Source organism: Mobula birostris, chromosome X (genome assembly GCF_030028105.1).
Source record: "Mobula birostris isolate sMobBir1 chromosome X, sMobBir1.hap1, whole genome shotgun sequence".
Taxonomy (NCBI): domain Eukaryota; kingdom Metazoa; phylum Chordata; class Chondrichthyes; order Myliobatiformes; family Myliobatidae; genus Mobula; species Mobula birostris.
In genome coordinates, this window is record NC_092402.1 from 61,345,038 (window position 1) to 61,372,456 (window position 27,419).

The 27,419-nt window shown below is 42.0% G+C and overlaps 1 protein-coding gene across 4 annotated transcripts in view; it reads left to right on the forward strand.

The window, feature by feature from the left end:
* Positions 1–14,424: 14,424 nt before the first annotated feature.
* LOC140191737 (integrin alpha-6-like) overlaps positions 14,425–27,419 on the forward strand; it is a 198,483-nt gene continuing 185,488 nt past the window's right edge. For all 4 annotated transcript variants that reach the window (XM_072249430.1, XM_072249431.1, XM_072249433.1 and 1 more), the window contains exon 1: positions 14,425–14,678. In XM_072249430.1, the coding sequence (XP_072105531.1) occupies positions 14,518–14,678 (161 nt within the window). In that variant the 5' untranslated portion in view covers positions 14,425–14,517. The remainder of the gene's footprint in view (positions 14,679–27,419) is intronic.

Here is a 27,419-nt window from a genome sequence, read left to right on the forward strand (position 1 = left end):
ATGAGGATTGGTATATGTTTCTTCATCTTACCCTTCTTGAAGTCCACAATCAGCCTTTTCATCTTACTGACGTTGAGCGCCAGGTTGTTGCTGCAGCACCATTCCACTAGTTGGCATATCTCATTTGATCTCCCAAAGTGCAACACCCAACACTTGCCCAGACTAAATGCCATCTGCCATTTCTCAACTCTAACTGCAATTGATCTATAATCTGCTGCATCCTTTTGCAGCCTCCTACACTATCCACAATGCTATCACCTGCTAACTTGCTAACCCACCCATCCACATTTTCACATACAGCAGAAGTCCCAGTACAGATTCCTGAGGAAAACAACTAGTCACAGACCTCTAACTAGAATAAGAGCCATTGACCACTACAGTCTGTGCTCTACGGGCAAGCGAATTCTGAATCCAAACAGCCCAGTCACCGTGGGTCTCATGCATCTTCATTTTTTGGAAGAACCTACGTGAAGGACCTTGCCAAACGGCTTATTAAAATCCATGTAGCCGACATCCACTGCTCTACCTTCAATGATCACTTTCGTCATCTCCTTGGAAAAACTCAGTTAAGGAATCAACATCTAATACTGGATAAGCAGAAATTTCCTTCAGTGAAATAGTAAGGAGAAGAATATATTCCCTTTGGTTCCTGCCTGGCTACTTTTGGAATCCAAGTCAGATTGGTCACAAACTTGAGATGACAATTGGCTGCAGAATGAGCTTCTGATCACATCTCCGTGCCATCTCAAAACTGCCAATGTACGGAAGCATTCACCTATAATTTTGTTAACTCAAGATTGGCCTGCTCTAGTGCATTCCTGGCAGGCCTCCATTATATAATATAAATCAGTGTTCCTCAGAATTCTGCTGTCCAAGGCGTAGCCTGCTCCAAGTCTCATTCAACCATTGTCCTGTATTTTTCTGACCTTTGCTGGCTCCCTGTATGTAAAAGCCTCATTTCTTTTCAACAACTTCTTTTCTGTCTCTTTAACCCAAAAATTCTTGATGGTCTGCACGCCCCTTCAATTTTTGAGCCTCACTCGTTCCTGTTTGTAGTTGTTCCCTAGATAGTAATTGTGCTGCCTTGCCCGTAGCCTCTGCAATTTCTTCCAAAAACTGTTCTGCCTTTTGCTCATCCTTTAATGGATTCCATGAAAATCGGCATTCTCGATCAAACTTTTCCATCTCCCTTCTAATATATCTTCTGGTGCCTGGTGTTAATTTTCCTTTGCTGATATTCCTCTCTGTCCTAGACAGTCCCTCGGGATCAAGAACAAATTGCTTTCACTCCAGTTCCATGGGTTCTGAGGTGACTGATGAGGCCAGTGTTGAAGTTCAAGTTTAGTTTATTGACATTTGACTGTACACATGTATCAACAATGTTCCTCCCTCCAGACCAAGGGTGCACAATGCAATACACATAACTCACACATGCAACACACTGAGCAATAATACCACAAATAAATTAATAAATAATAAGGTGCATTTACAACACAAGTTAAAACGTAAACAGTATAACGCTACTGGCGCTTCTATGTGATGAGACGCGGGTGGTGGCAGGGAGTTCAGTAGTCTTACGGCCTGGGGAGGAAGTTGTTTCCCACCTAACAGTTCTTGTCCTAATGCTATGATGCTTCTTAGCGTTACAGAGAAGTACAGCACAGAAACAGGCCCTTCGGCCTGTCTAGCCCATGCCAAAACCATTTATACTGCCTACACTCATCAACCTGCACTGGGCCCATAGCCCTCCGTATCCCTACTATCCATATACCTATCCAAACTTCTCCTAACCATTGAAATTGAGCTAGTGCTGGCCAGCTCATGCCACACTCTCTTGACCCTCTGAGTGAAGAAGTTTCCCCTCATTTTCCCCTTAAACTTCTCACTTTTTACCCTTAACTCTTGACCTTTGGTAATAATCCCACCCAACCTCAGTAGAAAATGCCTGCTTGCAAATGTTGAATGAGTACAAAGTAAATGGTTGAATGAGTACAAAGTAAATGGCAGGATACTTGGTAGTGTGGAGGAGCAGAGGGGTCTGGGGGTACATGTCCACAGACCCCTGAAAGTTGCCTCACAGGTGGATAGGGTAGTTAAGAAAGCTTATGGGGTGTTAGCTTTCATAAGTCGAGGGATAGAGTTTAAGAGTCGCGATGTAATGATGCAGCTCTATAAAACTCTGGTTAGGCCACACTTGGAGTACTGTGTCCAGTTCTGGTCACCTCACTATAGGAAGGATGTGGAAGCATTGGAAAGGGTACAGAGGAGATTTACCAGGATGCTGTCTGGTTTAGAGAGTATGCATTATGATCAGAGATTAAGGGAGCTAGAGGTTTACTCTTTGGAGAGAAGGAGGATGAGAGGAGACATGATAGAGGTGTACAAGATAATCAGAGGAATAGAGTGGATAGCCAGCGCCTCTTCCCCAGGGCACCACTGCTCAATACAAGAGGACATGGCTTTAAGGTAAGGGGTGGGAAGTTCAAGGGGGATATTAGAGGAAGGTTTTTTACTCAGAGAGTGGTTGGTGCGTGGAATGCACTGCCTGAGTCAGTGGTGGAGGCAGATACACTAGTGAAGTTTAAGAGACTTCAAGGTTCAACAACAACTTCTTCCCCACTGCATCAGGTTCTTGAATCAACATGAGAAACCCTAACACTACTTCAGACTACATTTCTTTTCTCTCTCTCCCTTAAGTTACACTAATGTTATAATATTTCTTTTGTTGTGTTAGTTACATATAACTTATGGTAATTTGTCATGTTTGTAATGTACTGTGCTGCTGCTGCAAAAAAGCTAATTTTCATGACATTTTATTCCCCAGGTATGCATGCCTTTGATAATAAGCTTGAACTTGAACTTTTTATCTGGGAGAGGATGTTAGTTATCTTGTTTTTCCAGTTACTTTTTGAAGTGATGGTGTTGGTCATATTTTCCTAGAGCCTGTTGTATGTAATGCAAGACTGAAGAGCATCTAGAAGGGCAGGGATCACTGCAGCCTGGTAGATCATGTGTCTTGGAACAACGTCTGAGGTCTTGATCTTCATGTACCCTTTTCTTCATTTGACCGAAGTCTGTGCTGGCACATTGAAGGTGCTGATGAATTTTATCATCAAAGTCCATTTTCATCAAGAGATGGCACCCTACATATGGCAAGTGGTCTGTGTTTTCCAGGGGTCTTGCTGTGAGCCTTTATTCTTGCAGGGCAGTAAGTTTCGGGAAGGGCAGGTTTATACAGGACCATCTTTTCTTATTCCTCAGTGAATGGGTCAACAATGGCTTGAGTGCTTGAATAATAGGGTTTGGATCATTTTGATCCGAGAACGAACCAGCTTGCAATGATTATGATTTGCCACTTGAAAGAGATTATATAAATGTAAGTTGTTGTTGAATTTTGTATATAGTTCTGGGAGATATACGAGATCACAATCTTATTAAAGGTTTTTAAATGAAAAAAGTACCATGAATTGATACGATCTGCAGAAACCAACATCTCATAACTCAGCCACGAGGAAATCTGCAGATGCTGGAATTTCAAGCAACACACATAAAAGTTGCTGGTGAATGCAGCAGGCCAGGCAGCATCTCTAGGAAGAGGTACAGTCGACGTTTCAGGCCTGACAAAGGGTCTCAGCCCGAAACGTCGACTGTACCTCTTCCTAGAGATGCTGCCTGGCCTGCTGCATTCACCAGCAACTTTTATGTGTGTCTCTTAACTCAGTGCCATTGTCTGTGGTCATGCATTGCTCACAACCATTGCCACAACTGCCTCTCAGTTCACAGACAATGGCAGATATGGTATACAGTGCCTGTAAAAAGTATTCACCTCCCTTGGAAGTTTTCATGTTTTATTGTTTTACAATATTGAATCATAGTGGATTTAATTTGTTTTTTTTTGACACTGATCAACAGAAAAAGACATTCACGTCAAAGAAAAAAACTAATTTCTACAAATTGGTCTAAGTTTATTACAATTACTAAACATAAAATAATTGCATAATTAATCACTCCCTTCAAGTCAATATTTAGTAGATGCACCTTTGGCAGCAATTACAGCCTTGAGTTTGTGTAGATAGGTCTCAGATGTCCAACTTTGAACATCTGGACACCGAAATTTGTCCCTATTCTTCTTGACAAAATTGCTCAAGTTTTGTCAGATTACATCGGGATCGTGAGTGAACTGCCCTTTTCAAGTCCAGCCACAAATTCTCAATTGGATTGAGGTCTGGACTCGGACTTGGCCACTCTAGGACATAAACTTTGTTGTTGTTAAACCATTCCTGTGAAGCTTTGGCTTTATACTTGGGATCATTTTCTTGCTGAGAAACAAATCTTCTCCCAAGTCACAGTTCTCTTGCAGACTGCATCAGGTTTTCCTCCAGGATTTCCCTGTATTTTGTTGCATTCGTTTTACCCTCTACCTTCACAAGCCTTCCAGGACTTGCTGCAGTGAAGCATCCCCACAGCATGATGCAGCCACCACCATGCTTCATGGTCAGGATGATGTGTCATGTTTGGCTTACGCTAAACATCGCATTTAGTCTGAAGGCCAAAAGCTCAATTTTGGTTTCAACGGACCATAGAGCCTTCTTCCTGCTGTGGGGATGCTTCACTGCAGCAAGTCCTGGAAGGCTTGTGAAGGTAGAGGGTAAAACGAATGCAACAAAATACAGGTCTTCCACATGCCTTCTGGCAAACTCTAGCCAAGATTTCATGTGAGGTTTTTTCAACAGTGGCTTTCTCTTTACCACCCTCCCATAAAGCTGCAACTGGTGGGGCAACCAGGCAACAGTTGTTGTATACACAGTCTTTCCCATCTCAGCCACTGAAACTTGTAACCCCTCCAGAGTTGTCATAGGTCTCTTGATGGCCTCCCTCACTAGTCCCCTTCTTGCATGGTCACTCAATTTTTGAGGTAGGCCCTCTCTAGGCAGATTTATAGCTGTGTCATATTCTTTCCATTTCTCTGTGACTGGCTTAACTGTACTCCAAGGGATATTCAGTGTTTTGGAAATTTTCTTGTACTGGAAGACCACAATCTATGCAGATTGGTGATAATATATCCTCCTCGCTGACGATCAACACTGGCGCACCTCAGGGGTGTGTGCTTAGCCCACTGCTCTACTCTCTGTATACACATGACTGTGTGGCTAGGCATAGCTCAGATACCATCTACAAATTTGCTGATGAGAGGGCATACAGGAATGAGATATGCCAACTAGTGGAGTGGTGCCGCAGCAACAACCTGGCACTCAACGTCAGCAAGACGAAAGAGCTGATTGTGGACTACAGGAAGGGTAAGACGAAGGAACACATACCAATCCTCATAGAGGGATCAGAAGTGGAGAGAGTGAGCAGCTTCAAGTTCCTGGGTGTCAAGATCTCTGAGGATCTAATCTGGTCCCAACATATCGACATAGTTACAAAGAAGGCAAGACAGCAGTTATACTTTATTAGGAGTTTGAAGAGTTTTGTCATGTCAACAAATACACTCAAAAACTTCTATGGTTGTATCGTGGAGAGCATTCTGACAGGCTGCATCACTGTCTGGTATGGAGGGGCTACTGCACAGGATTGAAAGAAGCTGCAGAAGGTTGTAAATCTAGTCAGCTCCATCTTGGGCACTAGCCTACAGAGTACCCAGGACATATTTAGGGTGCGGTGTCTCAGAAAGGCAACGTCCATTATTAAGGACTTCCTGCACCCAGGGCATGCCCTTTTCTCACTGTTACCATCAGGTAGGAGGTACAGAAGTCTGAAGGCACACACTCAGCGATTCAGGAACAGCTTCTTCCCCTCTGCCATCTGATTCCTAAATGGACATTGAAGCTTTGGACACTACCTCACTTTTTCAAAAATACACAGTATTTCTGTTTTTGCACATTTTTAAAAGTCTATTCAATATACGTAATTGATTTACTTGTTTATTTATTATTATGTTTTATTTTATTTATTATTATGATCTTTCTCTCTGCTAGATTATGTATTGCATTGAACTGCTTCTGCTAAGTTAACAAATTTCACATCACACACCAGTGATAATAAACCTGATTCTGATTCTGATACCCATCTCCTGACTTGTGCTTTTCAATAACCTTTTTGCAGAGTTGCTTGGAGTGTTCTTTTGTCTTCTTGGTGTAGTTTTTGCCAGGATACTGACTCACCAGCAGTTGGATGTCCAGCTACAGGTATATTTTTGCTAAAATCTATTGAAACACCTTGACTACACACAAGTTTACATATAGCTAGGACAACTTAATTAATTATGTGACTCCCAAAACCAATTGGCTGCACAAGTGAAGATTTGGTGTGTCATATTAAAGGGGGTGAATACTTATGCAATCATTTATTTTGTGTTTTCTATTTATAATTAATTTAGATCACTTTGTAAGATTTGTTTTCACTTTGACACGAAAGAGTCTTTTTCTTTTGATCAGAGTCAAAAAAAGTCAAATTACATCCACTGAGATTCAATGTTGTAGAACAATAAAACTTGAAAACTTCCAAGGGGACTTTTTATAGGCACTGTATAATACTGATGTTTTGTGGGATTACTGACAGTGATTTGGTGCTCTCTGTTTTGCAGCAAATGAGGCATTCTGTAAACATGGCAGCTCGTTATTTTTTTGTTGTAAAGAGCTGCTTTAAAGACCCAGCAGTAACTTGTCAAAGTATGAATATCCATGGTTTATTGAGTCTATGTTAGCTGCCTGCAAAATACCTGAACCACAAATCACTCTGGCATATGTACTTCTTCTTTCACTGCTAATTTGTTAGAATATGCGACTCTTGTCCTTGAAAGGTTCGAGGTTGAACGAATAATACTGAAACAGCTCCAAGGGATGAATTAATGGAAACACTGAGTCAAGTATTTAATGGACGAAACTGTGTGTGGTAGAAAGGAATCCAAGGCATAATGTGTTAACTACTGTACTGTAAGCACCACTATAGGCACCAGAAGGTCAAAGTTTAACAGAAAATCGTAACCTATAGAATAGGCAGAGGGTGGAAGCAATCCAGGAAAACCAGCACATCACTGATATCCAGGACATGCATGAATTCCTATGACTGCTCATAATGGGAAAGAACCACGAGTTCATGCATCTGGAGTACCCAGAAGCCCAATGTAAATGGTGGATGGAGCACACCATCATACAAACTACCCACCTGCCTTGCCAAGCACCCGCTGCCCCACTTGCAGCCACCTTGGGTACCTCAGAGCCCACAGAACTGGAATGGAATCAAATCGACCTTGACTCCGAGGAACGTTCAAGGAGAAGTGAGAGTGCTTTGGGGGGTGTCTACCTAGTGAATTTGTTTTTCAAATATGGTTCCTGATTTGATGTTGGTATGCAATCCTATTCCAGAGAACCACCAATATTCTTAACCACTTCATCGTCAGGTCTGGGAACCCTGGATGGAATTCCCTTTTCCTAACTCGGGGTTACTGAAGTCAATTGTGGTAATCTATTAGAGATCAGGTAATTTACGATGGAAAAATTTGACTTGCATTCTGCTCATACAGAATTGATCTGTATGAAAAGCTTTTTCACTGTACCAATTTATTCTACACATTGAACTTATCCTAACACCTGGCTTGATGGTATTGAAGTGTGGGTGTCCACCTCCGTCGTCGTCGTCGTGGCTATCCCTTGAGGTCGAGGATGATAGTCTTCGTTCTGAAGAAGTGGCCCACAGAGCGAAGACGCCTGTGTATTTGTTTAACATGTACTTGATGTTGCACTCCAAGAAGCACACAATACTTCACAAATCAACCAACTGATTCCAATGACATCGAAACCATGACGATTTGAGCTGATGGATTTGTTGCAGCCTTCATCCGCCTTCACAGCCGTTGAGTTCGAAGTAACTTCATCCGCCTGTTCCACCGTTGAGGTCTTGGTTGGATTGTTCTTTGTCAGGGACCTCACTCTCGACCTTACCGCCATGGGTGACCCTACCAGCAGCATAGCTCCAAACGGCATTACTCTCGGGATCACAGGACCACACAAGCTTCTCCACCATGACAAGGTGACAATCCACGGAGAAGCTTGTCCGTCCATCTCCACTAGGTCATTAAAGGAGTTTTTTTTCATAATCTTTTGTGCAGATATCATTGTGTGCCCATTACTTGGAGTTCTGACCATCTGCAACTGCCAAAACAAATATTTTTGTTTCAGAGGGGTTAATGTGGGAATAATTTAGTAAAGTCACATAATTACATCTTTTGTGACATTCTATTAGAGTACTAGAGTCTTAGAAATAAGACTTTGAAAAAAGGGCCATATATTGTATCTGAGGCACAAGACTGAGGTTTCAAGGTCTTCCCATCCTTGAGCACAAATTTCAGCTGATAAAAGTGCATTTCTGTGGTGGCATTTTATCTTTTTTTTTGAAATCTGGTTAACATTTAATACCCATCCCTAATTACTCAAAATGTGCTGGCGAGTCCCCTTTTGGAAACACTACAGTCCAACTAGTGAACATACTCCCACAGTGCCGTTGATAGGAGTTCCAGGATTGAGATACAGCAACAATGAAGAATCAATGCCAGAATACAGTGTGACTGTGCACCTGTTGTCCTTGTCTTTCGTGATAATAGATGTTGTGTGTTGGCAGGAGCTGTAGGAGCAGCCTGGGCAAGTAGCACAGGGCATTTTGTGACTGCAGTGTGATCACTGTGCTCCGGTGGCGGAGGGTATATCGATTCAGCAGATTGCTTTGTCATGAATGATGTTGATCTTCTTGAGTGTTGTGCTGTGCTCCTGATGATACCTTTCAGATGATATATTAAACCAAGGTCCCATTTGTCCTTTCTGCTGCAAGTACCTCAAAGAGCCAGAGACTTCTTCCCAGTGCCATAGTAGCAGAGGTGTGCTCATTTGAGTCGAGTATGGTGTACCTCTAAGGGTTTGCCTTTTGGTGGGTCCTCAGGTGGCTGGAGTGGCCAATCCAGGATCCACATATTCTGGTGCACTGTTGGCAAAATTAAGTGGTGGCCATGGTTAGTGGTTCAGTCCTTTCGTTGTTTAGTCTCTCCTTTCCTAGTCCCATAATCAATGGTACTTCTCTGTGGATTGTCACCTTGTCATGGTGGAGAAGCTTGTGTGGTCCTGTGATCCCGAGAGCAATGCTGTCTGGAGCTATGCACCTGGTAGGGTCACACATGGTGGTAAGGTTGAGGGTGAGGTCCCTGACAAAGAACAATCCAACCAAGACCTCAACGGTGGAACAGGCGGACGAAGTTACTTCGAACTCAATGGCTGTGAAGGCGGATGAAGGCTGCAACAAATCCATCAGCTCCAATCGTCGTGGTTTCCATGCCATTGGAATCAGTTGGTTGGTTTGTGAACTATCGTGTGCTTCTTGGAGTGCAACATCAAGTACACATTGAACAAATACACGCACAGGCGTCTTCACTCTGTGGGCCACCTCTTCAGAACGAAGACCATCATCCTCGACCTCGAGGGATAGCCACGATGATGACGAATCAATGGCAACTAATCACAGTGTTTGTAGGAAATTACTGTGTACAATTGATTTGTGTATTTCAATCATTACACTTTAAACAATACCTTATAGGCTTGGGATTATTTATAACACTATAAGACCATAAGACACAGGAATAGAATTAGGCCATTCAGCCCATCGAGACTTCTCTGCCATTCCATCACGGTTGATTTATTATCCTTTTCTTCCCCATTCTTCTGCCTTCTCCCCGTAACCCACAATGCCCTTACTAATCAAGAACCTATCAATCTCTGCTTTAAATATACTCAATGACTTGGCCTCCACAATTATCCGTGGCAACAAATTCCACAGATTCACTACCCTCTGGCTAAAGAAATTTTTCCTCATCTCTGTTCTAAATAGAAGTCCCTTTATTCTGAATTCTGAGGCTGTGCGCTCTGGTCCTCGACACCTCCCCGCCCCCCCCCCCCAACTATAGGAAACATCCTCTGTACATCCACTCTATCTAGGCCTTTCAATATTTGATAAGTTTCAATGAGATCCACTCTTCATTCTTCTAAACTCCAGCGAATACAGGCTCAGAGCCATCTAACTCGCCTCAAATGTTAATCCTTTAATTCCCAGAATTATTCTCTTGAACCTACTCTGGACCCTCTTCAATGTCAGCACATCTTTTCTTAGATAAGAGGCCTAAAAATGCTCTCAATACTTCAAGTTTGGTCTGACCAATGCCTTATAAAGCCTCAGCATGACATCCTTGCTCTTATATTCTAATCCTCTCGACATGAGTGCTAACATTCCACTTGTCTTCCTTACCACCGACTCAACCTGCAAGTTAACCTTTTGGGAATCCTGCACAAGGTCTTCCAAGTCCCTTTGCATCTCTGATTTCTGAATCTTCACCCTGTTTAGAAAATACTCTATGCCTTTATTCCCTATTCCAAAATGTATGACACTGCCACTGCTTTGCCCATTCTGCGAATCCTTCTGCAGACTCCTTGCTTCCTCAACACTATCCACCCCTCCACCTACCTTTGTATCATCTGCAAACCTGGCCACAAAGCCATCAATTTCATCATCCAAATCATTGACATAGAACATGAAAAGAAGTGGTCCCAACACAACTCATGTGGAACACCACTGGTCACTGACAACCAACCAAAAAAGTCCCCTTTATTCCCACTCTTTTATCTTCCCTGTAATACCATGGACTCTTATCTTGTTAAGCAGCCTCATGTGTGGCACCTTGTCAAAGGCTTTCTGGAAATCCAAGTCTGCCCCCTGACACTCAAATTTCTGATATACAGTTAGTGTCTTCCATAGTGAATACTGACACAAAATACTTATTAAGTTCTTCCACCATTTCCTTGTCTCCTATTCCTATCTCTCCAGCGTCTTTTTACAGCAGTTTAATATCCACTCGTCGCTCTCTTTTACCCTTTATATATCTGAATAAAAACTTTGGTATCCTCTTTTAAATTATTGGCTAGCTTTCCTTCATATTTCATCTTTCCTCACCTTATGATTTTTTTAGTTGCCTTCTTTTGTTTTTTGAAAGCTTCCCAATCCTCTACTTCCCACTAATTTTTCCAATACTACATGCCCTCTTTTTTCCATTTATCCTGTGTTTGACTTCCCTTGTCAGCCATGGGTGCCTCATCCTCCTTTTAGAATACGCCTTCTGAATTGCCCCCAGAAATTCCAGCCAGTGTTGTTCTGCTGTCATCCCTGCCAGTGTCCCCTTCCAATCAACTTTGGCCAGCTCCTCTCTCATGTCTCTGTAATTCCTTTCACTCCACTGTAGCACTGATACATCTGACTTTAGCTTCTCCTTCTCAAACTGCAGCATGGATTCTATCATGTTATTTTCACTGCCTCCAAAGGGTTCCTTTACCTAAGTTCCCTAATCAAATCTGGTTCATTAATCAACACGCAATCCAAAATTGCATTTTCTCTAGTTGGGTCAACTGCAAGTTGCTCTGGAAAGCCATCTCATAGGCATTTTTCAAGTTCCCTCTCTTGGAATCCATCACCAACCTCGTTTTTCCCAATCTACCTGCATTTGAAATCCCCCATGACTATTGTAACATCGCCCTTCTGACATGCCCGTTCTATGTCCTGTTGTAATTTGTATCCCACATCCTGGGTTCTGTTTGGAGGCCTATATATAATTACCAATCAGGGTCTTTTTACTCTTGCAGTTTCTTAAGTCTACCCAGGTGCTGAGGTTATGAATGGCAAATTCCATTTTTTAATAAATTGATTAGCTGGGCATTTTTCTATTCTAATTCTGCTGTTTACCCCAACCCAACAGCACTCTTATTATTTAATAACCTGTAACCCTCACTTCCTCCTGCAAGCTCTCTAAGAGCCCCACAGGTGGAATCCCTTTCCACTGTTTTACCTAACTGGACATTTGTCATTTTCACCATTGATTGTGAGGGCAGCTGAACAGCTGAGCCCGATCATGTCCACACAAATGCACTTTGCAGCAGAGGTCACTGGTTTGTGTTCAGAGACAGAAAGCCTGACTGCTTTTAACCCCTATAAATCCAGGAATGGTGAGGGCAGTTCTGCTTTCGAAACTGCTGCTAAGCGTGTACAAGAGTTCGTAGTGCTGCCACAGTATGGTTTAATGGGCGGTTTTGATAAAGTCAGAATTGTACATTCTCCTTGCAAAGGAAGCATATTACATTTGCAGAGGTCATGAGCTATATATAGGCCTAGAGACTGAAACCAATTGCATGATATTGGCTGAACAACAATTATTTTCTACCAGGAAAACTACTCATTTTGTTGTTGATTCTACGAAAGTTCTTTTCCCTCTGATATTTCTATACTTGTGCATGGCAATATAGACACTGGAGGAGGCAATTCAGCCCCTTGAGTCTATTCCAGCATTCAATGATATCATAGCTAATATGTGACCCAATTGCATGTACTCCTTTTTGCACCATATCCCTTATTAGTTTTAGTCGCCAAAAATGTACAGGGTCAGATTCAACATTAACATTTGACAGTTGTTATCTATGGAAGAGAATACCAAACCATCAGCATGTAGAAATGTTTTGAAACTTCACTCCTGAATCCAAGTCATCTTCAAGGAGCGGTGCCTTAGGAAGGCGGGCCTCCATCATGAAGGATTCCCATCACCCAGGCCGTGCCCTCTTCACACTGTTACTGTTGGGAAGGAGGTACAGGAGCCTGAAGACACACACTCAATGATTCAGGAACAGCTTCTCCCCCTCTGTCATCCGATTTCTAAATGGACATTGAACCCATGAACAATACCTCAATACTTTCTTATTTCTGTTATTTTGTACTACTTATTTTAACTAAACTATTTTATATATATATATATATATATATACTTAATGTAACTCATTTTTTTCCTCTATATTTATTGTACTTCTCTATATTCATTGTACTGCTGCCGCAAAGTTAACAAATTTCATGACATATGCCAGTGATATTAAACCTGATTCTGATTCTGAACGACAAACATAAAGTACTGGAAATCCTTGGAGGGGCTATATGCATTTGTGGAGAGAGAAACAGAATTAACATTTTATCTCACCTTATCATTTCTCTTAAATATCATAAACTTCAAATGAATCACCCCTTGACCTAAATTCTGGGTCTAGTTTGTGCAATCTCTCTTCAATTTAACTCTTGCAGTCCAGCCTGTGATTCTGGTGAACCTACACCATTCCCCCTCCAGGCCCAGTATAATCCATCCTAAGCATGGTGTTAAGGCAACTGCTCCCAGTGCTTTCATTGTGGTCCCGCCAGAACTTTGTATAACTGTGGTATAACCTCTACTCATTTGTAATCCAGCAAAAAAAAAACAAACAGCTGCATGACAACAGGAATTCTGCAGATGCTGGAAATTCAAGCAACACACATCAAAGTTGTCGGTGAACGCAGCAGGCTAGGTAGCACCTCTAGGAAAAGGTACAGTCGACGCTTCAGGCCGAGACCCTTCGTCCTGGTCTCGGCCTGAAGCGTCGACTGTACCTCTTCCTAGAGATGCTGCCAGAAACAGCTGCATGAACTCGGTGGGTTGACCAGCATTTGTTGGGAGAAAGGAGTTGTCTGCATTGTGGGTCGAAATTCTGCATCAGGACTGATTCCTTACCCTCACAGATGCTGCTCGACCCACTGAGTTCCTCCAGTAGATCAGATTCCATCATCTGTGGTCTCTTGTGTTTCCAAATCCAAAGGCCTGCCTTCCAGTAGCCTTTTTGAATATTTTCTGTATCTCTCAATGGCACGTAGTCGTTGATATACAAAGTGTCTTTGGATCTCCCCGCATTCAGATTTCACCACAGACGAAATGCTATGTTCTATCCTTTTTAGGTTCTAAGTGGTTGACCTCACATTTGGCTACATGAATTTCCATTTGTCAGTCTTCCCCATTTATATGTTTCTACTTTTGGCTGAGCTTCAATTTAATATTGATCACAATGCTACTTATTTCTATGTCATTGGCAGACTTGGATATATGTTTATTACTCCATTGTACAGGTATATTGCAGAGTTTCCCACTAGTCATGTCCTACCATTCTGAGTACCTGCCTGTGATCCTCTGCTCTCTGTTCTCTGATGCTCAGCAGATTTTCATGCAATGTCAAACAATTGTGGTCGGTTACAAGCTACGTTTAATAAACATAAGTAATTCAATCGTCCCTATTACATAAACTGTGAACCAAAAGTAACAGCGCTGTGAGATATTTCAATTTTTTTCAGTTGATAAAATTACCTTACGTAATTCTGCACGGCGTTAATTTGTTAAGTACGCTTCTCCATGTGATTTCAAATCTAAAACAATGTAGTGAGGTGTGAAAGGGTTACTGGTAAGTCTTGTCGGACTTCAGTGAGAGCTCGAGTGTATGTGAGGGCGGGAGGGAGGGTTTCACTAACACTACCAGCAGTGGCTGCGGTGCATTCCGTCTCCTGTAAACACGAGGTCGCACTCACTCAGCCAGTCAGTACCTCTCTGTCAAGCTGGGAAACAGCTTCTCCTGCACCAGAGACATTACAGTAATGACACCTCTCTTGCGCGTGTGTTGGCTGCTCTTGGCAGCCCGCGGCTCGGCGTTTAATCTGGAAACGACTAACACGATCGCAAAGGAAGGCGAGAGAGGGAGTTTGTTTGGGTTTTCCGTAGCTTTACACAAACAAAACGGCCCGGACGCTCAGAGTTGGTGAGTTGAAAAATATATTTTGAATCTGTAACGTTTATCTGAGTTGATGCCAGACAAACTGCAGGAAAGACAGAAAGAGTGCAGATTGATCAAGTAGTGTGAATTTTATTACTTGCGGCTGGGAGAAGCGGCAAAGGATGATGTTTACAGAAGATACTTACGCAGACGTGACGTTCACAAATTAAGGGAACGGAACGACTCATTTGTCTCTGTCAACTTATTTTTAATATATCTCTTTGCGAGTATCCCAAGAAGGCAATGCTTATACTTCTGGGGCACGTTTAAGTTTTTTTTTAGAGCTTAGGTATTGAAGCCGGCAGCCGAGTGTTATCAAACAGTGAATTCTTTCTCACCATCCTTGCGTTAAAGCAAGTCTGTTATTGCCGTGCAGTTGTATATTAACTAGCCTGTGCTCCTGTATGTATAACGGTGTTGCAAGGTGCGGTGGGAGTTCTAACACGTCAATGTCCGTAGTTAGACTTGAAGGTTTGGATGCAGGCAGCAACATATTAAAACGTGATTTATTCCTTGTAATCGACGCAGAGGTCCCTTTCAACCCTGCTGTTAAATAAACATACGATTGTTTTGTGGTATTTAGAAAGACCGGTGCAGCGCCGGCCGATCTGTCTCGCTAGTGATTTCAACCTGCGAGAGCTGTCTTTAGCCGCTCGCTCTCCTCCCCAGCCGAATCGTTTTATGTTTTAAAATCTGGCTGCCTTGGTGGGAACCACTCATGAATTATTTAAGAGCGCTTGATAAAATCTACTGCGGCCAAAGAACTAATTGACAATGCTGGGACAATGTTGGTTTAATTTTAGGGCGATTGAGTTGGGATTGAGGCGTGCACTAAGTTTATACTTCAAATTGTCGACCGCGTGTGAATACTCGCATGGCACAGCTACACAATTCGGAGGATTGACAACGGAAAAGTTGAAGTTGGTTAACTATATGAAGCCTCCTTTGCTTCTGAGTGGGAAGATTGCACGTTCAAGCCCAACTCGGACCCGGATCAATGCATGAATATCAACGCCCACATCTTGTGTCCTGCTGTAGGATTGCTGCCCAGTCGCAGGTGCGCCCTATTCTACAAGACCATCCCCTTAGAATAGAGTTGAGGAGGAATTTCTTCAGCCAGAGGAACTCATTGCCACAGACAGTCATTGGGTATATTTAAAGTGGAGTTTAATAGGTTCTTGATTAGTCAGGGTGTCAAAGGTTATAGAGAGAAGGCAGCAGAATGGGGTTCAGAGGGTTTATAACTCATCCATGATGGAAAGATGAAGCAGACTCGATGAACGGAATGGCCTAATTCTGCACTTTTGTCTTCTTGTTTTATTCTCTAAATCCTGACAGTTCTCCCAGGTGGATGTTAAAGTTTCCATGGCACGTTTTCTAAGAGAACAAAAGAAAGTAAGGATATGAGTGAGCCACTCCTCAAGCCTGCTCCATCATTCAGTTTGATTATGGCTGATCTATCTCAGGCCTCTCAACTTCTCCTCTATGCTAGCTCCCCATAGCTTTCAATTCCCTGATCTTTCAAACAAGTGCTTCCCAGTCTCCTGGTCAATATTTATCCCCCAATCAATACTAAAACTAATTATCTGCTCAATGTCTGTGAAAATAAGGGGAAAAAAACTCAAATGCTGAAAATCTAAAACAAAACCGGAAAATCTAGAAACAATCAGCAAGTCAGGCTGTATCCGTGGGAAGAGAAACAGAGTTAATGCTCCAGGGTGAAGGCCATTCGTCATGGGAAGGAGACAACAGAAGCTTGTAAAGTTGCAGGGATGGTGGGAGGAGGAGTGTGTGTCTCTGATGGGATAAAACAAGGGTGGCCACGAGGATAAGCTGTAAACAAGGTTTTCTGATCAATGACAGAGTGAGAACATAGCCCTGCTTGTCCTTCCCTGCAGTTTGCAAATCCTACATTCTTCTATCAATGTTTCTCACTTCATACCTGTCCCCACTCACATTGTTCAGATACCCTTGCTTGCAGCACAAGGGATTGCAGATGCTAGATTCTGGAGCAAACAACAAACTGCTGGAGGAACCCACAGTCAGTCCGATTTTACCCTCTCACGTCCCACCCACCCCGCAGCTTTACAAACTTCTTCTAACTCCATTCCATTTCTGACAATGTGAAATGTTAGCTCTGTTTCTCTTTTCCAATCTGCCCTGCTGAGCATTTCTGGCATTTTCTGTTTTTGTTTTAGTTTTGGATCTACTCATGATCACTTTGCTGAATACTGTGCCCAAATTAACTGTTGTGTTTCCTACTTTAAAATATTGACTACACTTCAAAATGTACATAATTGGCTGTACAATGCTTTGGGGAAATCCCAATGTTATAAGAAACACCATAGCAATGACAAAAAATAAGGAATTATGTGTATGAAATTTCTACAGCTGGATGTTATAGCAACAACCTGCACTAGAATAGTGCCTTCTAAGTTAGGATGTCATCAGTGATTTTCAAAGGGCACCTGACAGTGAACCACACAAGGAGATATTAGAATAAGTAACTTTAAGCCTGATCAAAGAGAAAAGATTTTAAGAGAAGTCGAAAGGTATGAAGGAGAGGAAGAGTTATGGTGGTTTTGAGTGTGAATTGGCAGGTGTAGGCATGGGTGTGCAGTGAATGTGGGGACTCCGTAAGACATCAGAATTGAAGGATTTGTGGTTGTAAAGCTAGAAGAGGTTATAGGGATAGGGATGAGGCCTCCTGGAAGGTTTTAAAAACAAGAATTTTTGTTCAGATCCCATTGTCAACTTGTGCACCAATATACTTGGGTGATTGTAATTTGTTGTGAGTGTGGTTATGGACAGCAGAGTTGTAGGTGAACTCAAATTCCTGGTGGGTGGAGAATGAGGAGGCTGTTGAGGAACGAGTATTGAATGAGTAAAGTTTGGAAGCATGTTATAAGCAATCAGGAGTTCCCTTTCAGAAGCAATATTAGGCCAGGCTGCCCTTTCCCCCGCAAAGCTGTCCAGCATTCGTGATTGATTCGCATACCAATGCAGCGACAGTGGACGGTGAAGTAAAGTGTCTTGTGACTGACAGCAAATAAAAGGAAGAAAGGATCTCTAGCTTTAAGTAGTTATTGAATGATTAGCTCCTCACACCTGGTGTGTGTGTGTGTGTGTAAATACATACTGCTTTCCTTTAGGGAGCAGGTACTATGTAATGGAAAGTTGAACAGGAGTTTTTTTGGAAGTGTATCCTTGTACAGCAGTGCCCCAGCGTGTGCCATAATGTAGGGTCCCCAGGAACCAGTCCATGTATTGGGGTCTGGGAGAATGTGTTATTGTGCAGAATGTCTATAAATTTGTTGACATGTCGCATTACCACAAGACTAATGAAGTTGATTTTAGAAAGCTGCAGAATTGCTACTGTGTATGTGACGAGTATTTTACTGCTAGCTGAAATTGACACTTATGAGAAAATAGAATTTTATTTTGAGTCGCAGTTAGCCTTTGAACACGTTCTAAGAGGGATATTTAATTTGTGCCTGTAATGTTTCAGTAAGTCAAGGGGTTTGCACACAGTTTATTGAATCTATCTCGGCATAAAGACTTGGAGGCAAAAGATACAATAACATAAAGCAAATATTCATAAATAATTAGCAGGTGTCCCATTTTAAGAGCACTCATCTGCTCTCAGCCAGTTTTTTCTCCATCTGCTGGAGTGTTACCATATAACTTTAAGGACAAGTCATCATTAGTGAAGAGAGCCCATGCAGAGAGGGACTCAGAATGCTCCCAGACACACCACCGTGTGAGGGTATGAAGGGGTTAACAGAGGTTTCGATTGCACAGGGTATTTATGCAGGCCCCTTAACTATAAACGCACCCATGACCCCTTGGTACCTTTAAATCTGGCCAGTTAATGGGGACCGGTGCCCTTATTTGGTAACACTGCATTCGTTCCGATTGGAGACCAAGCAGAGTTATTTGAAGGTTGTCTTTTTTATTTTTGTCCGACTCCGGGAATACATATCATTCAGTTTATTAACACCCATTAGAAACATTATAAAAATATCCCAGAGTCACATTGACAGCACGGCATCCAGTTATATACGTTATTGAAGAATGCAGTGTCTGTGTGTGTGCTGACTCACTTATCCATCTATAACATCTGGAAAGTAAACCACCTCCTTTTTAAACTATATTGTACTTTCCTTTCTGCTTTTTTTCCCTCTGTTTTAACCACTTCTCTATTTTGCCTTTAGGGCTATTTGACTATGGAGACATCCAGAGTAACCCAAACCCTGCCAGAAGTTGGAAAACCCCTATTTATTTACTCTGCCACTCACCCAATTTTCCTAGCACCTGAGGTCAAGTTTTGCTCCTTCAATTCTGCTCTTTTTTCAAATGGCCACATTCCCTTTGATTTCCTATCCTTTTTTGGCTGCTTTTGCCCATTTTTCGTACACTGATTCAGTACTTGTTTGAACTGTTGCTCTGTGCAATGCTGTATAAACAAGGTAGAGATTGTATCCCATTCAATCACCCCCTTTCCAATGTTTATTTCAGGACATGAAGATTATTTTCTTGGCTGGGGCCTCCACCCAACCAAAACCGGGTTTAAAGAAGAGCACTTTATCTCTGTATATTCAATATAGATCAGCTGGATTGATTATCCAGGTTCCTGGATCCTTCCCAATAGACATTCCCTTGGGATGCTGTGAGAAGGAGCGGCTAGTCTTTAATTCTCTCTCTTTTATAAGACAGCGTTAGAAGGGCTACTTCAAACATCTGTGCCTGGATAATGTGACTGTCTCAGGGGCCTTGTTGAGAGACACCTTTCTCAACAGGGAATTAGTTAAGGAACAGATTGCAGAAACCATACTGTCGAATTCAAGGTTGTGGAAAGTATGCTTGTAGGGCGACACTTTCAATAACCAGTCAATTTTTCAAGAATTCATTGTAACTCTTAACAGCTGCTTACAGCCTTGAAGCACGTAAATAAATCACTCTCAAATGAATTGTTTGCCTATAGTGGACCTGGCTTATAAAAGTTGAAAAAGCGTGGATTGGGACAGGTTGTTCTCTGGCATGGATGTGATCGGTAGGTGGGAAGCCTTCAAAGGGGAAATTTTGAGAGTGCAGAGTTTGTATGTTCCTGTCAGGATTAAAGGCAAATTGAATAGGAATAAGGGATATTGCAACTCTGATAAAGAAGAAGAGGGAGTTGTATGAAATGTATAGGAAACGGGGTAAATCAGGTGCTTGAGGAGTACAAGAAGTGCAAGAAAATACTTAAGAAAGAAATCAGGAGGGCTAAAAGAAGACATGAGGTTGCTTTGGCAGTCAAAGTGAAGGATAATCCAAAGAGCTTTTACAAGTATGTTAAGAGCAAAAGGATTGTAAGGGATAAAATTGGTCCTCTTGAAGATCAGAGTGGTCGGCTTTGTGCGGAACCAAAGGAAATGGGGGAGATCTTAAATAGGTTTTTTGCGTCTGTATTTACTAAGGAAGCTGGCATGAAATCTATGGAATTGAGGGAATCAAGTAGTGAGACCATGGAAACTGTACAGATTGAAAAGGAAGAGGTGCTTGCTGTCTTGAGGAAAATTAAAGTGAATAAATCCCTGGGACCTGACAGAGTGTTCCCTCGGACCTTGAAGGAGACTCGTGTTGAAATTGCGGGGGCCCTGGCAGAAATATTTAAAATGTCGCTGTCTACGGGTGAAGTGCCGGAGGATTGGAGAGTGGCTCATGTTGTTCCGTTGTTTAAAAAAGGATCGAAAAGTAATCCGGGAAATTATAGGCCGGTGAGTTTAACGTCAGTAGTAGGTAAGTTATTGGAGGGAGTACTAAGAGACAGAATCTACAAGCATTTGGATAGACAGGGGCTTATTAGGGAGAGTCAACATGGCTTTGTGCGTGGTAGGTCATGTTTGACCAATCTGTTGGAGTTTTTCGAGGAGGTTACCAGGAAAGTGGATGAAGGGAAGGCAGTGGATATTGTCTAAATAGACTTCAGTAAGGCCTTTGATAAGGTCCCGCATGGGAGGTTAGTTAGGAAAATTCAGTCGCTAGGTATACATGGAGAGGTGGTAAATTGGATTAGACATTGGCTCGATGGAAGAAGCCAGAGAGTGGTGGTAGAGAATTGCTTCTCTGAGTGGAGGCCTGTGACTAGTGGTGTGCCACAGGGATCAGTGCTGGGGTCCATTGTTATTTGTCATCTATATCAATGATCTGGATGATAATGTGGTAAATTGGATCAGCAAGTTTGCTGATGATACAAAGATTGGAAGTGTAGTAGACAGTGAGGAAGGTTTTCAGAGCCTGCAGAGGGACTTGGACCAGCTGGAAAAATGGGCTGAAAAATGGCAGATGGAGTTTAAGACTGACAAGTGTGAGGTATTGCACGTTGAAAGGACAAACCAACGTAGAACATACAGGGTTAATGGTAAGGCACTGAGGAGTGCAGTGGAACAGAGGGATCTGGGAATACAGATACAAAATTCCCTAAAAGTGGCGTCACAGGTGGATAGGGTCGTAAAGAGAGCTTTTGGTACATTGGCCTTTATTAATCAAAGTATTGAGTATAAGAGCTGGAATGTTATGATGGGGTTGTATAAGGCATTGGTGAGGCCGAATCTGGAGTATTGTGTTCAGTTTTGGTCACCAAGTTACAGGAAGGATATAAATAAGGTTGAAAGAATACAGAGAAGGTTTACAAGGATGTTGCCGGGACTTGAGAAACTCAGTTACAGAGAAAGGTTGAATAGGTTAGGACTTTATTCACTGGAGCGTAGAAGAATGAGGGGAGATTTGATAGAGGTATATAAAATTATGATGGGTATAGATAGAGTGAATGCAAGCAGGCTTTTTCCACTGAGGCAAGGGGAGAAAAAAACCAGAGGACATGGGTTAAGGGTGAGGGGGGAAAAGTTTAAAGGGAACATTAGCGGGGGCTTCTTCACACAGAGAGTGGTGGGAGTATGGAATGAGCTGCCAGACGAGGTGGTAAATACGGGTTCTTTTTTAACATTTAAGAATAAATTGGACAGATACATGGGTGGGAGGTGTATGGAGGGATATGGTCCATGTGCAGGTCAGTGGGACTAGGCAGAAAATGGTTCGGCACAGCCAAGAAGGGCGAAAGGGCCTGTTTCTGTGCTGTAGTTTCTATGGTTCTATGGTAACAGTGATTGCTTTGTTTCGGTCTGACGAGGAATGACTTCAGCGGCCTAGGCCGTTTGAAGTGGTGGCTTTGTAGTGAGGGTGTGGACCTGATAGTTTCCAGCAGCTGACAGAATCACATGGGCACTTGTGGAAAACTTTGTCATGCCAAGCTGCTTTTTCTCTCATGCACATAAGCAAAGAGAGGCAAGTGTTTGTCCACTAATATAGCTCAGTGCAGTCAGGAGGGCAAAGAATGGGCTGGTGGGCCTGTTGCATCTATAGTCTACATTTGAGCTCCACTGGGCTACGAGATAAAACCCTTCATCACTGAGTTATAATGAATTACATCAAGGACAGAACCAAGGCTAACAAATTATGAATTGTCTTCTTATAATGAAACATAACTTGGATTTCAATTAATTCCTCATTTACTTTGTATTATTTCCTTAAAGACGACACCCGTTCATCATTTCACATGACACCGCACAGAAGGAGGCTACTCTTCCCATCATGTCAATGCCAATTCTTTGAAATTGTTCTATCATTAGTCTCACTGAAAATACTTTCCAAACAGTCACACTCACTTGCTCGTTCCCTGTGGCGCTGCAACTTTTTCTTTTTTAGTGTATGTGTGATTCACTCTTTGAAAGTGACAATTCAATTAGCTTTATTCTCCCAGGCAGTGCACTTCATTCCATGACCACTTGTTGCATGAATCCTTTCTTGCTTCATTTCCCCTTTAGTTCTTTCTTCTGACACATCTTAAATCTTAAATAAACCTTCTTGCCAATGGAAAATGCTGTTCTTACTTACTGTTAAACCCCTCAATAGTTTTGCACGTTAGGATTAAATCACCCTTTAACTATCTCTTTAAAGAGAATCTTATAACTTTTTAGGTTCTCCCAAGCTGGTCTCTTATCACTGATGCTATTTGAGAAGGTATCCTCTATCGCCTTGACATACTTCCTAACATGTGATGCCTTGAATTAGTTATAATCATGGTCTAATCAGTTTTATGAAGGTTTAGTATGGTTTCATATTTAGGTGCTTTAGTATAGGTTTAGCATATTCGGTCCATGCTCTCCTCTACTGTCACGATGAGGCTAATCTCAAGTTGGAGGAGCAACATCTCATATTCTGTCTGGGCAGCCTCCAACATGATGGCATGGACATCGATTTCTCTTAACTTCCGGTAAATTTCTGCGCCACCCCCCCCCCCCCACTTCTTCACTCTGGCACCCCTTTTACCTCTCCTCTTGTTCTCAACTGCCCATCACCTCCTTCTGGTGTGCCTCCTCCTTCCCTTTCTCCCATGGTCCTCTCTATTCTCCTATCAGATTTCTTCTTCTCCAGCCCTTTACCTTTTCCACCTATTACTTTCCTGCTTCTTATTTCATCCCCTCCCCTGCCCATCTGGCTTCACCTATCACATTCTACCTTGTACCCCTTTTCCTCCCCCACCTTCTTACTCTGGATTCTCCTCCCTTCCTTTCCAGTCCTGAGGAAGGGTCTCGGCCCGAAACGTCAACTGTTTATTCATTTCCATAGATGCTGCCTGACCTGCTGAGTTCCTCCAGCATCTTGTGTGTGTTGTTTTGGATTTCCAGCACCTGCAGGATCTCTTGAGTTATTCAAGTCCTTGCTCATATATTTATTAATTAAATTATCAACCTATCAATTATCAATTTATCTCTCTGTCCAATTAATCATAACGACATTTATCATAATTTCTGCTGCCTAAGTCTTTAAAAACTTTCATGTCGGTGTGGTTGAGCAGCTTATGGATTGCCTGGTAATTTTACCAGCTTGACAATCAAGAATCCATGAGTGAATTGTCATAGAGTCAAACATGCTGTTCTCCACATTGGTTCCACATTGGACATTGGTTCTCCAGCCCAACTGGTCCATGCCAAACCAACGTTCCCATCTAAGCTAGTCCCATTTGCCCGCATTTGGCCCACATGCCTGTAAACCATTCCTAACCACGTACCTGTCCAAGTACCTTCAGTTGCTGTTATTGTACCTGCCTCATTCATCTCTGGCAGCACGTTCCATATTAGGACCATTCTCTGGATGAAAATGTTGCCCCTCAGGTTCCTGTTAAATCTCTTCTCTCTCCACCTTAAACCCATGCCCTCTACTTCTTGATTCTCTAAAAAGAATAGTTAAATAGACAAGAGTAAAGTCACAAGCAAAATTGAGTACATTAACAAATTGATGTGTCTGAGACTCTTCATTGTCAGACTGCAAAAATCCAGCCTGAAAACTAGGGAGTGGCTTCTGAGCTATTGACCCAGTGAATAAATAATAAGCAAGAAAAGATAATTAAATTAAAATTGAAAACAAAAAAAAACATTGAATTTGATTCAGGAGATGCTGAGCTGGTCATTTTGTATGTCAGAGCATGTCTGTCAATAGCGGTTTCCAATTTCAGATGATTAGAGTGTGCCCTGAATTCATAAAGACACACTGCAGGTTACAGGCCCCTGGAGTGTGCGGTTTTCATTAAGTGAATGAAAGTCTTGGATCCCCAAACTAATTTCTCATAGTCCCATGCAATTTGCTCTTGCTGTTTGTGGAACTAAAAGCCCAGTCATTATTTTTGAGGGGTGTGTGTGATGCTGGGAGTAGGGAACGTAGTTGTGGTGATAGTAAGGGGGGGGGGGTAGTGTGCTGATTCAGAATTTTGAGTTAAACACATGGATGAAATTCTTCATTTTCACAAGGCATTAATGAGTTGTCACATGCCATTGATCCTGCTAGGCTTCCGATAGATGCAATTGCACAAGATCTTCTCATCAATCAATTTGTTATAATCATGGGTATTCAAAAACTTTTGCCTGCAAGTTAGTTGAAGCCGAACCACTGGATGTGGCAGGGGAGATCTTGCCATGATCTGTGGAATAACCCAGTTCTTGAAATATTCTGTGGCCCATTCCCAGTTTTATCACCCCTTCTCACAAGCATTTCCTTCAATTGAGACACTCTGTGCATAGCTGTACAGTATTTGCAGCCTTTACATATCTCAGCCACTGTTCCTCTTCACAGTCCAGAAACAATCATTGATAGGTCTTATAATAAATGAATATTTGGCTGTCAAGTAGGTTTCCAACACTTTCTGTGTATGGGGAGAATTACCAGTTGATTTCCAGTTCTGAAAGGCAGATGGAAGTGTTCCTGAGCAGCAGCCATAAGATCATGTTACTCCATCAGCCATGATCTTATCGAAATGGTGGGGGGGGGGCAGGGGTCTTATGGCCTATTAAAGTACTGCAAATGCTGTATTTTGTTTTGAAAAGCCAAAGAAAAGATTGATAATTTGCTGCACTTTCTAAATTTCTCTGCCAGATTTATTTTTGTCATATCTATTATACTGTAGGAATTTTAATGATTTTTTGAGCTGGTTTACTTCCCTGCTCTACAAAGAAAATAGGGTCGTTCAATGTATGAGTTGCTAACTTTCTGAATTGTTGGTAAATTGGGGTTTGGTATTGTGGAAGTCTTGGAATAAACCACATGATCAGCACATATGTAGCTCAGATTGTGATAGAGCAGCATATTACACTGACATAAAAGGAATTATTGATGATTCTTCTCTGCTGAAGTCCACTTCTGCCTTTCCCTTTCAATAATCGAGCAGGGTGGCTTCTGTGCTTGTATCAGGGTGATGCATTCTCAGCGGATGCTGAGAAGCTAACCGTGCTTGAACTTGTCTCCATCTTCCCACCTCTGTACGTTACAGTCAGTCAGAGACTTCGTGAGTGTTGCTGTACAGAGGGACGTTGGGGTAAGTTCATAGCTCCCTGAAAATGATGTCAAAATTGGTTAGGGTAATGAAGAAGATATTTGACATGCCTACCTTCATAGCTTACGTTGAAAAATAATGGTGTTTTCATTTCTGAGCCTCTATTAACATTTTGGTGACGCATATTGAGGAATATTTGGAAACACAAGGAATACAAATTCATGTGAGACGGTGCCGGAGTGTGGGGTCTTGTTTCAAACAGCTCCCTGCTGATCTAATCACTATTTCTTCTGTAGTCATTTTACTCTCTTCAATTCACTGTGTAATGATTTGATCTGTATGAGTAGTATGCAAGATAAGATTTCCACCGTATCTTGGTCTATGTGATAGTAATTCACCAATACTAATAAAAGTTAAGTTGTCATGTTTCAACTGTATGAAATATTGCTCGGGCCACACTTCTGGTCACCACACTACAGGAAGGATGTGGTAGCATTAGAGAGAATGCAGTAGAAATTAACCAAGGTGTTGCCTGGAACAGAGAGCTGTAGTTAGGAGGAGAGATTCGATAGGCTGGGTTTGTTCTCTGCCTTATGGAGGTTTACATAATTACGAGGCTTTGGGAGCAGGTGGTATCCCCACTGAAGTGCTAAAACATGGCAGAGAGATGCTTCAGACGTATTCACAGCTTCTTCTCCCACACTTGGGAAGAAGAGGACATGCCAGTGGACATCATAATAATGACTACCTTCAACAAAGGAGAAAAATCTGATATTGATAACCGCAGAAGGATTTCCCTGATGTCTACCACATTGTAAGTATCCTCCTCAGTTGTCCTCCCAGTGGTTGAAAGAGTTGATCCCTGAATTGAAATGTGAATTGTGTCCATGTGGAGGCAGAGTGAACATGATCTTACTGGATGATAGCTCAAAGAGCAATGCAGGCAGTGGCATCAACCATGATATATGGCCTTTTTGTATCTCACAGGAGACTTTGGTTCTTAGTCAAGAGGGATGGTGAAACATCCATCTCAAGTTAGGTTGTTGGCAGAAATTCATCTCCATCTTATCTTTACCAACAGGTCCACAACAGACTTGATGTTGATGTGGACTTTTGGCAAACAAGGCTGTGTCAAAGAGTGACTTTCAATGGAGAGAGGCATTAATGATAAATTTTATCACTGCCTTCAGTACACGAGCAATATCTTTGGTCATCTGAGGTAAAGGGCATTTGAAGCTCAAATTCTCAACCCTGACACAAAGCTCATGAACCATCAGTCAGCAGTGATTCCTGTCCCATTTACTTTGAAGATTTGGACTACTGTAGCAGCACTGTTTCCTCTATGCCACGCAGGTGCATGGCCACACAGTAACTGAAATGCTCCCACACACGTAGCCTTTGTTGCCTTGCAGCTGGAATTTTGTTTTATATAATGTTAATATAATTTTGAAATCTATGTTAATATAATTGTGAAATATATTGTAATTAATTATGTCAATGAATATAATCCAACCATTTTCTAAATAATAAATGTACCACAACATTTTAGAGCTTCAAAGTATTTACGTTGTCAGTGTTTCAAGTTACAATGCTGATACAAGTTGTAACAATAAACACAGAATGGAAATCGGTAGTTCATTGCTAATAAACCACCAGCCCGTTGAATGCTGGCGCCATCTAGTCAAAACATTTTACTTTTGCCATTGTGCCTGTCAGTTGTTCTGACTGCTTGACATCGTTTACTTGTGTTGTGAGTTGTGGTTTGTGTTTGTTTAATGTGCATATTAGCAAAATAAAACATTTAAAGTGTCTTGCAGTTTTCAGGCTGTGTAAAGATTTCCTGCTTAGAGCAATGGTTG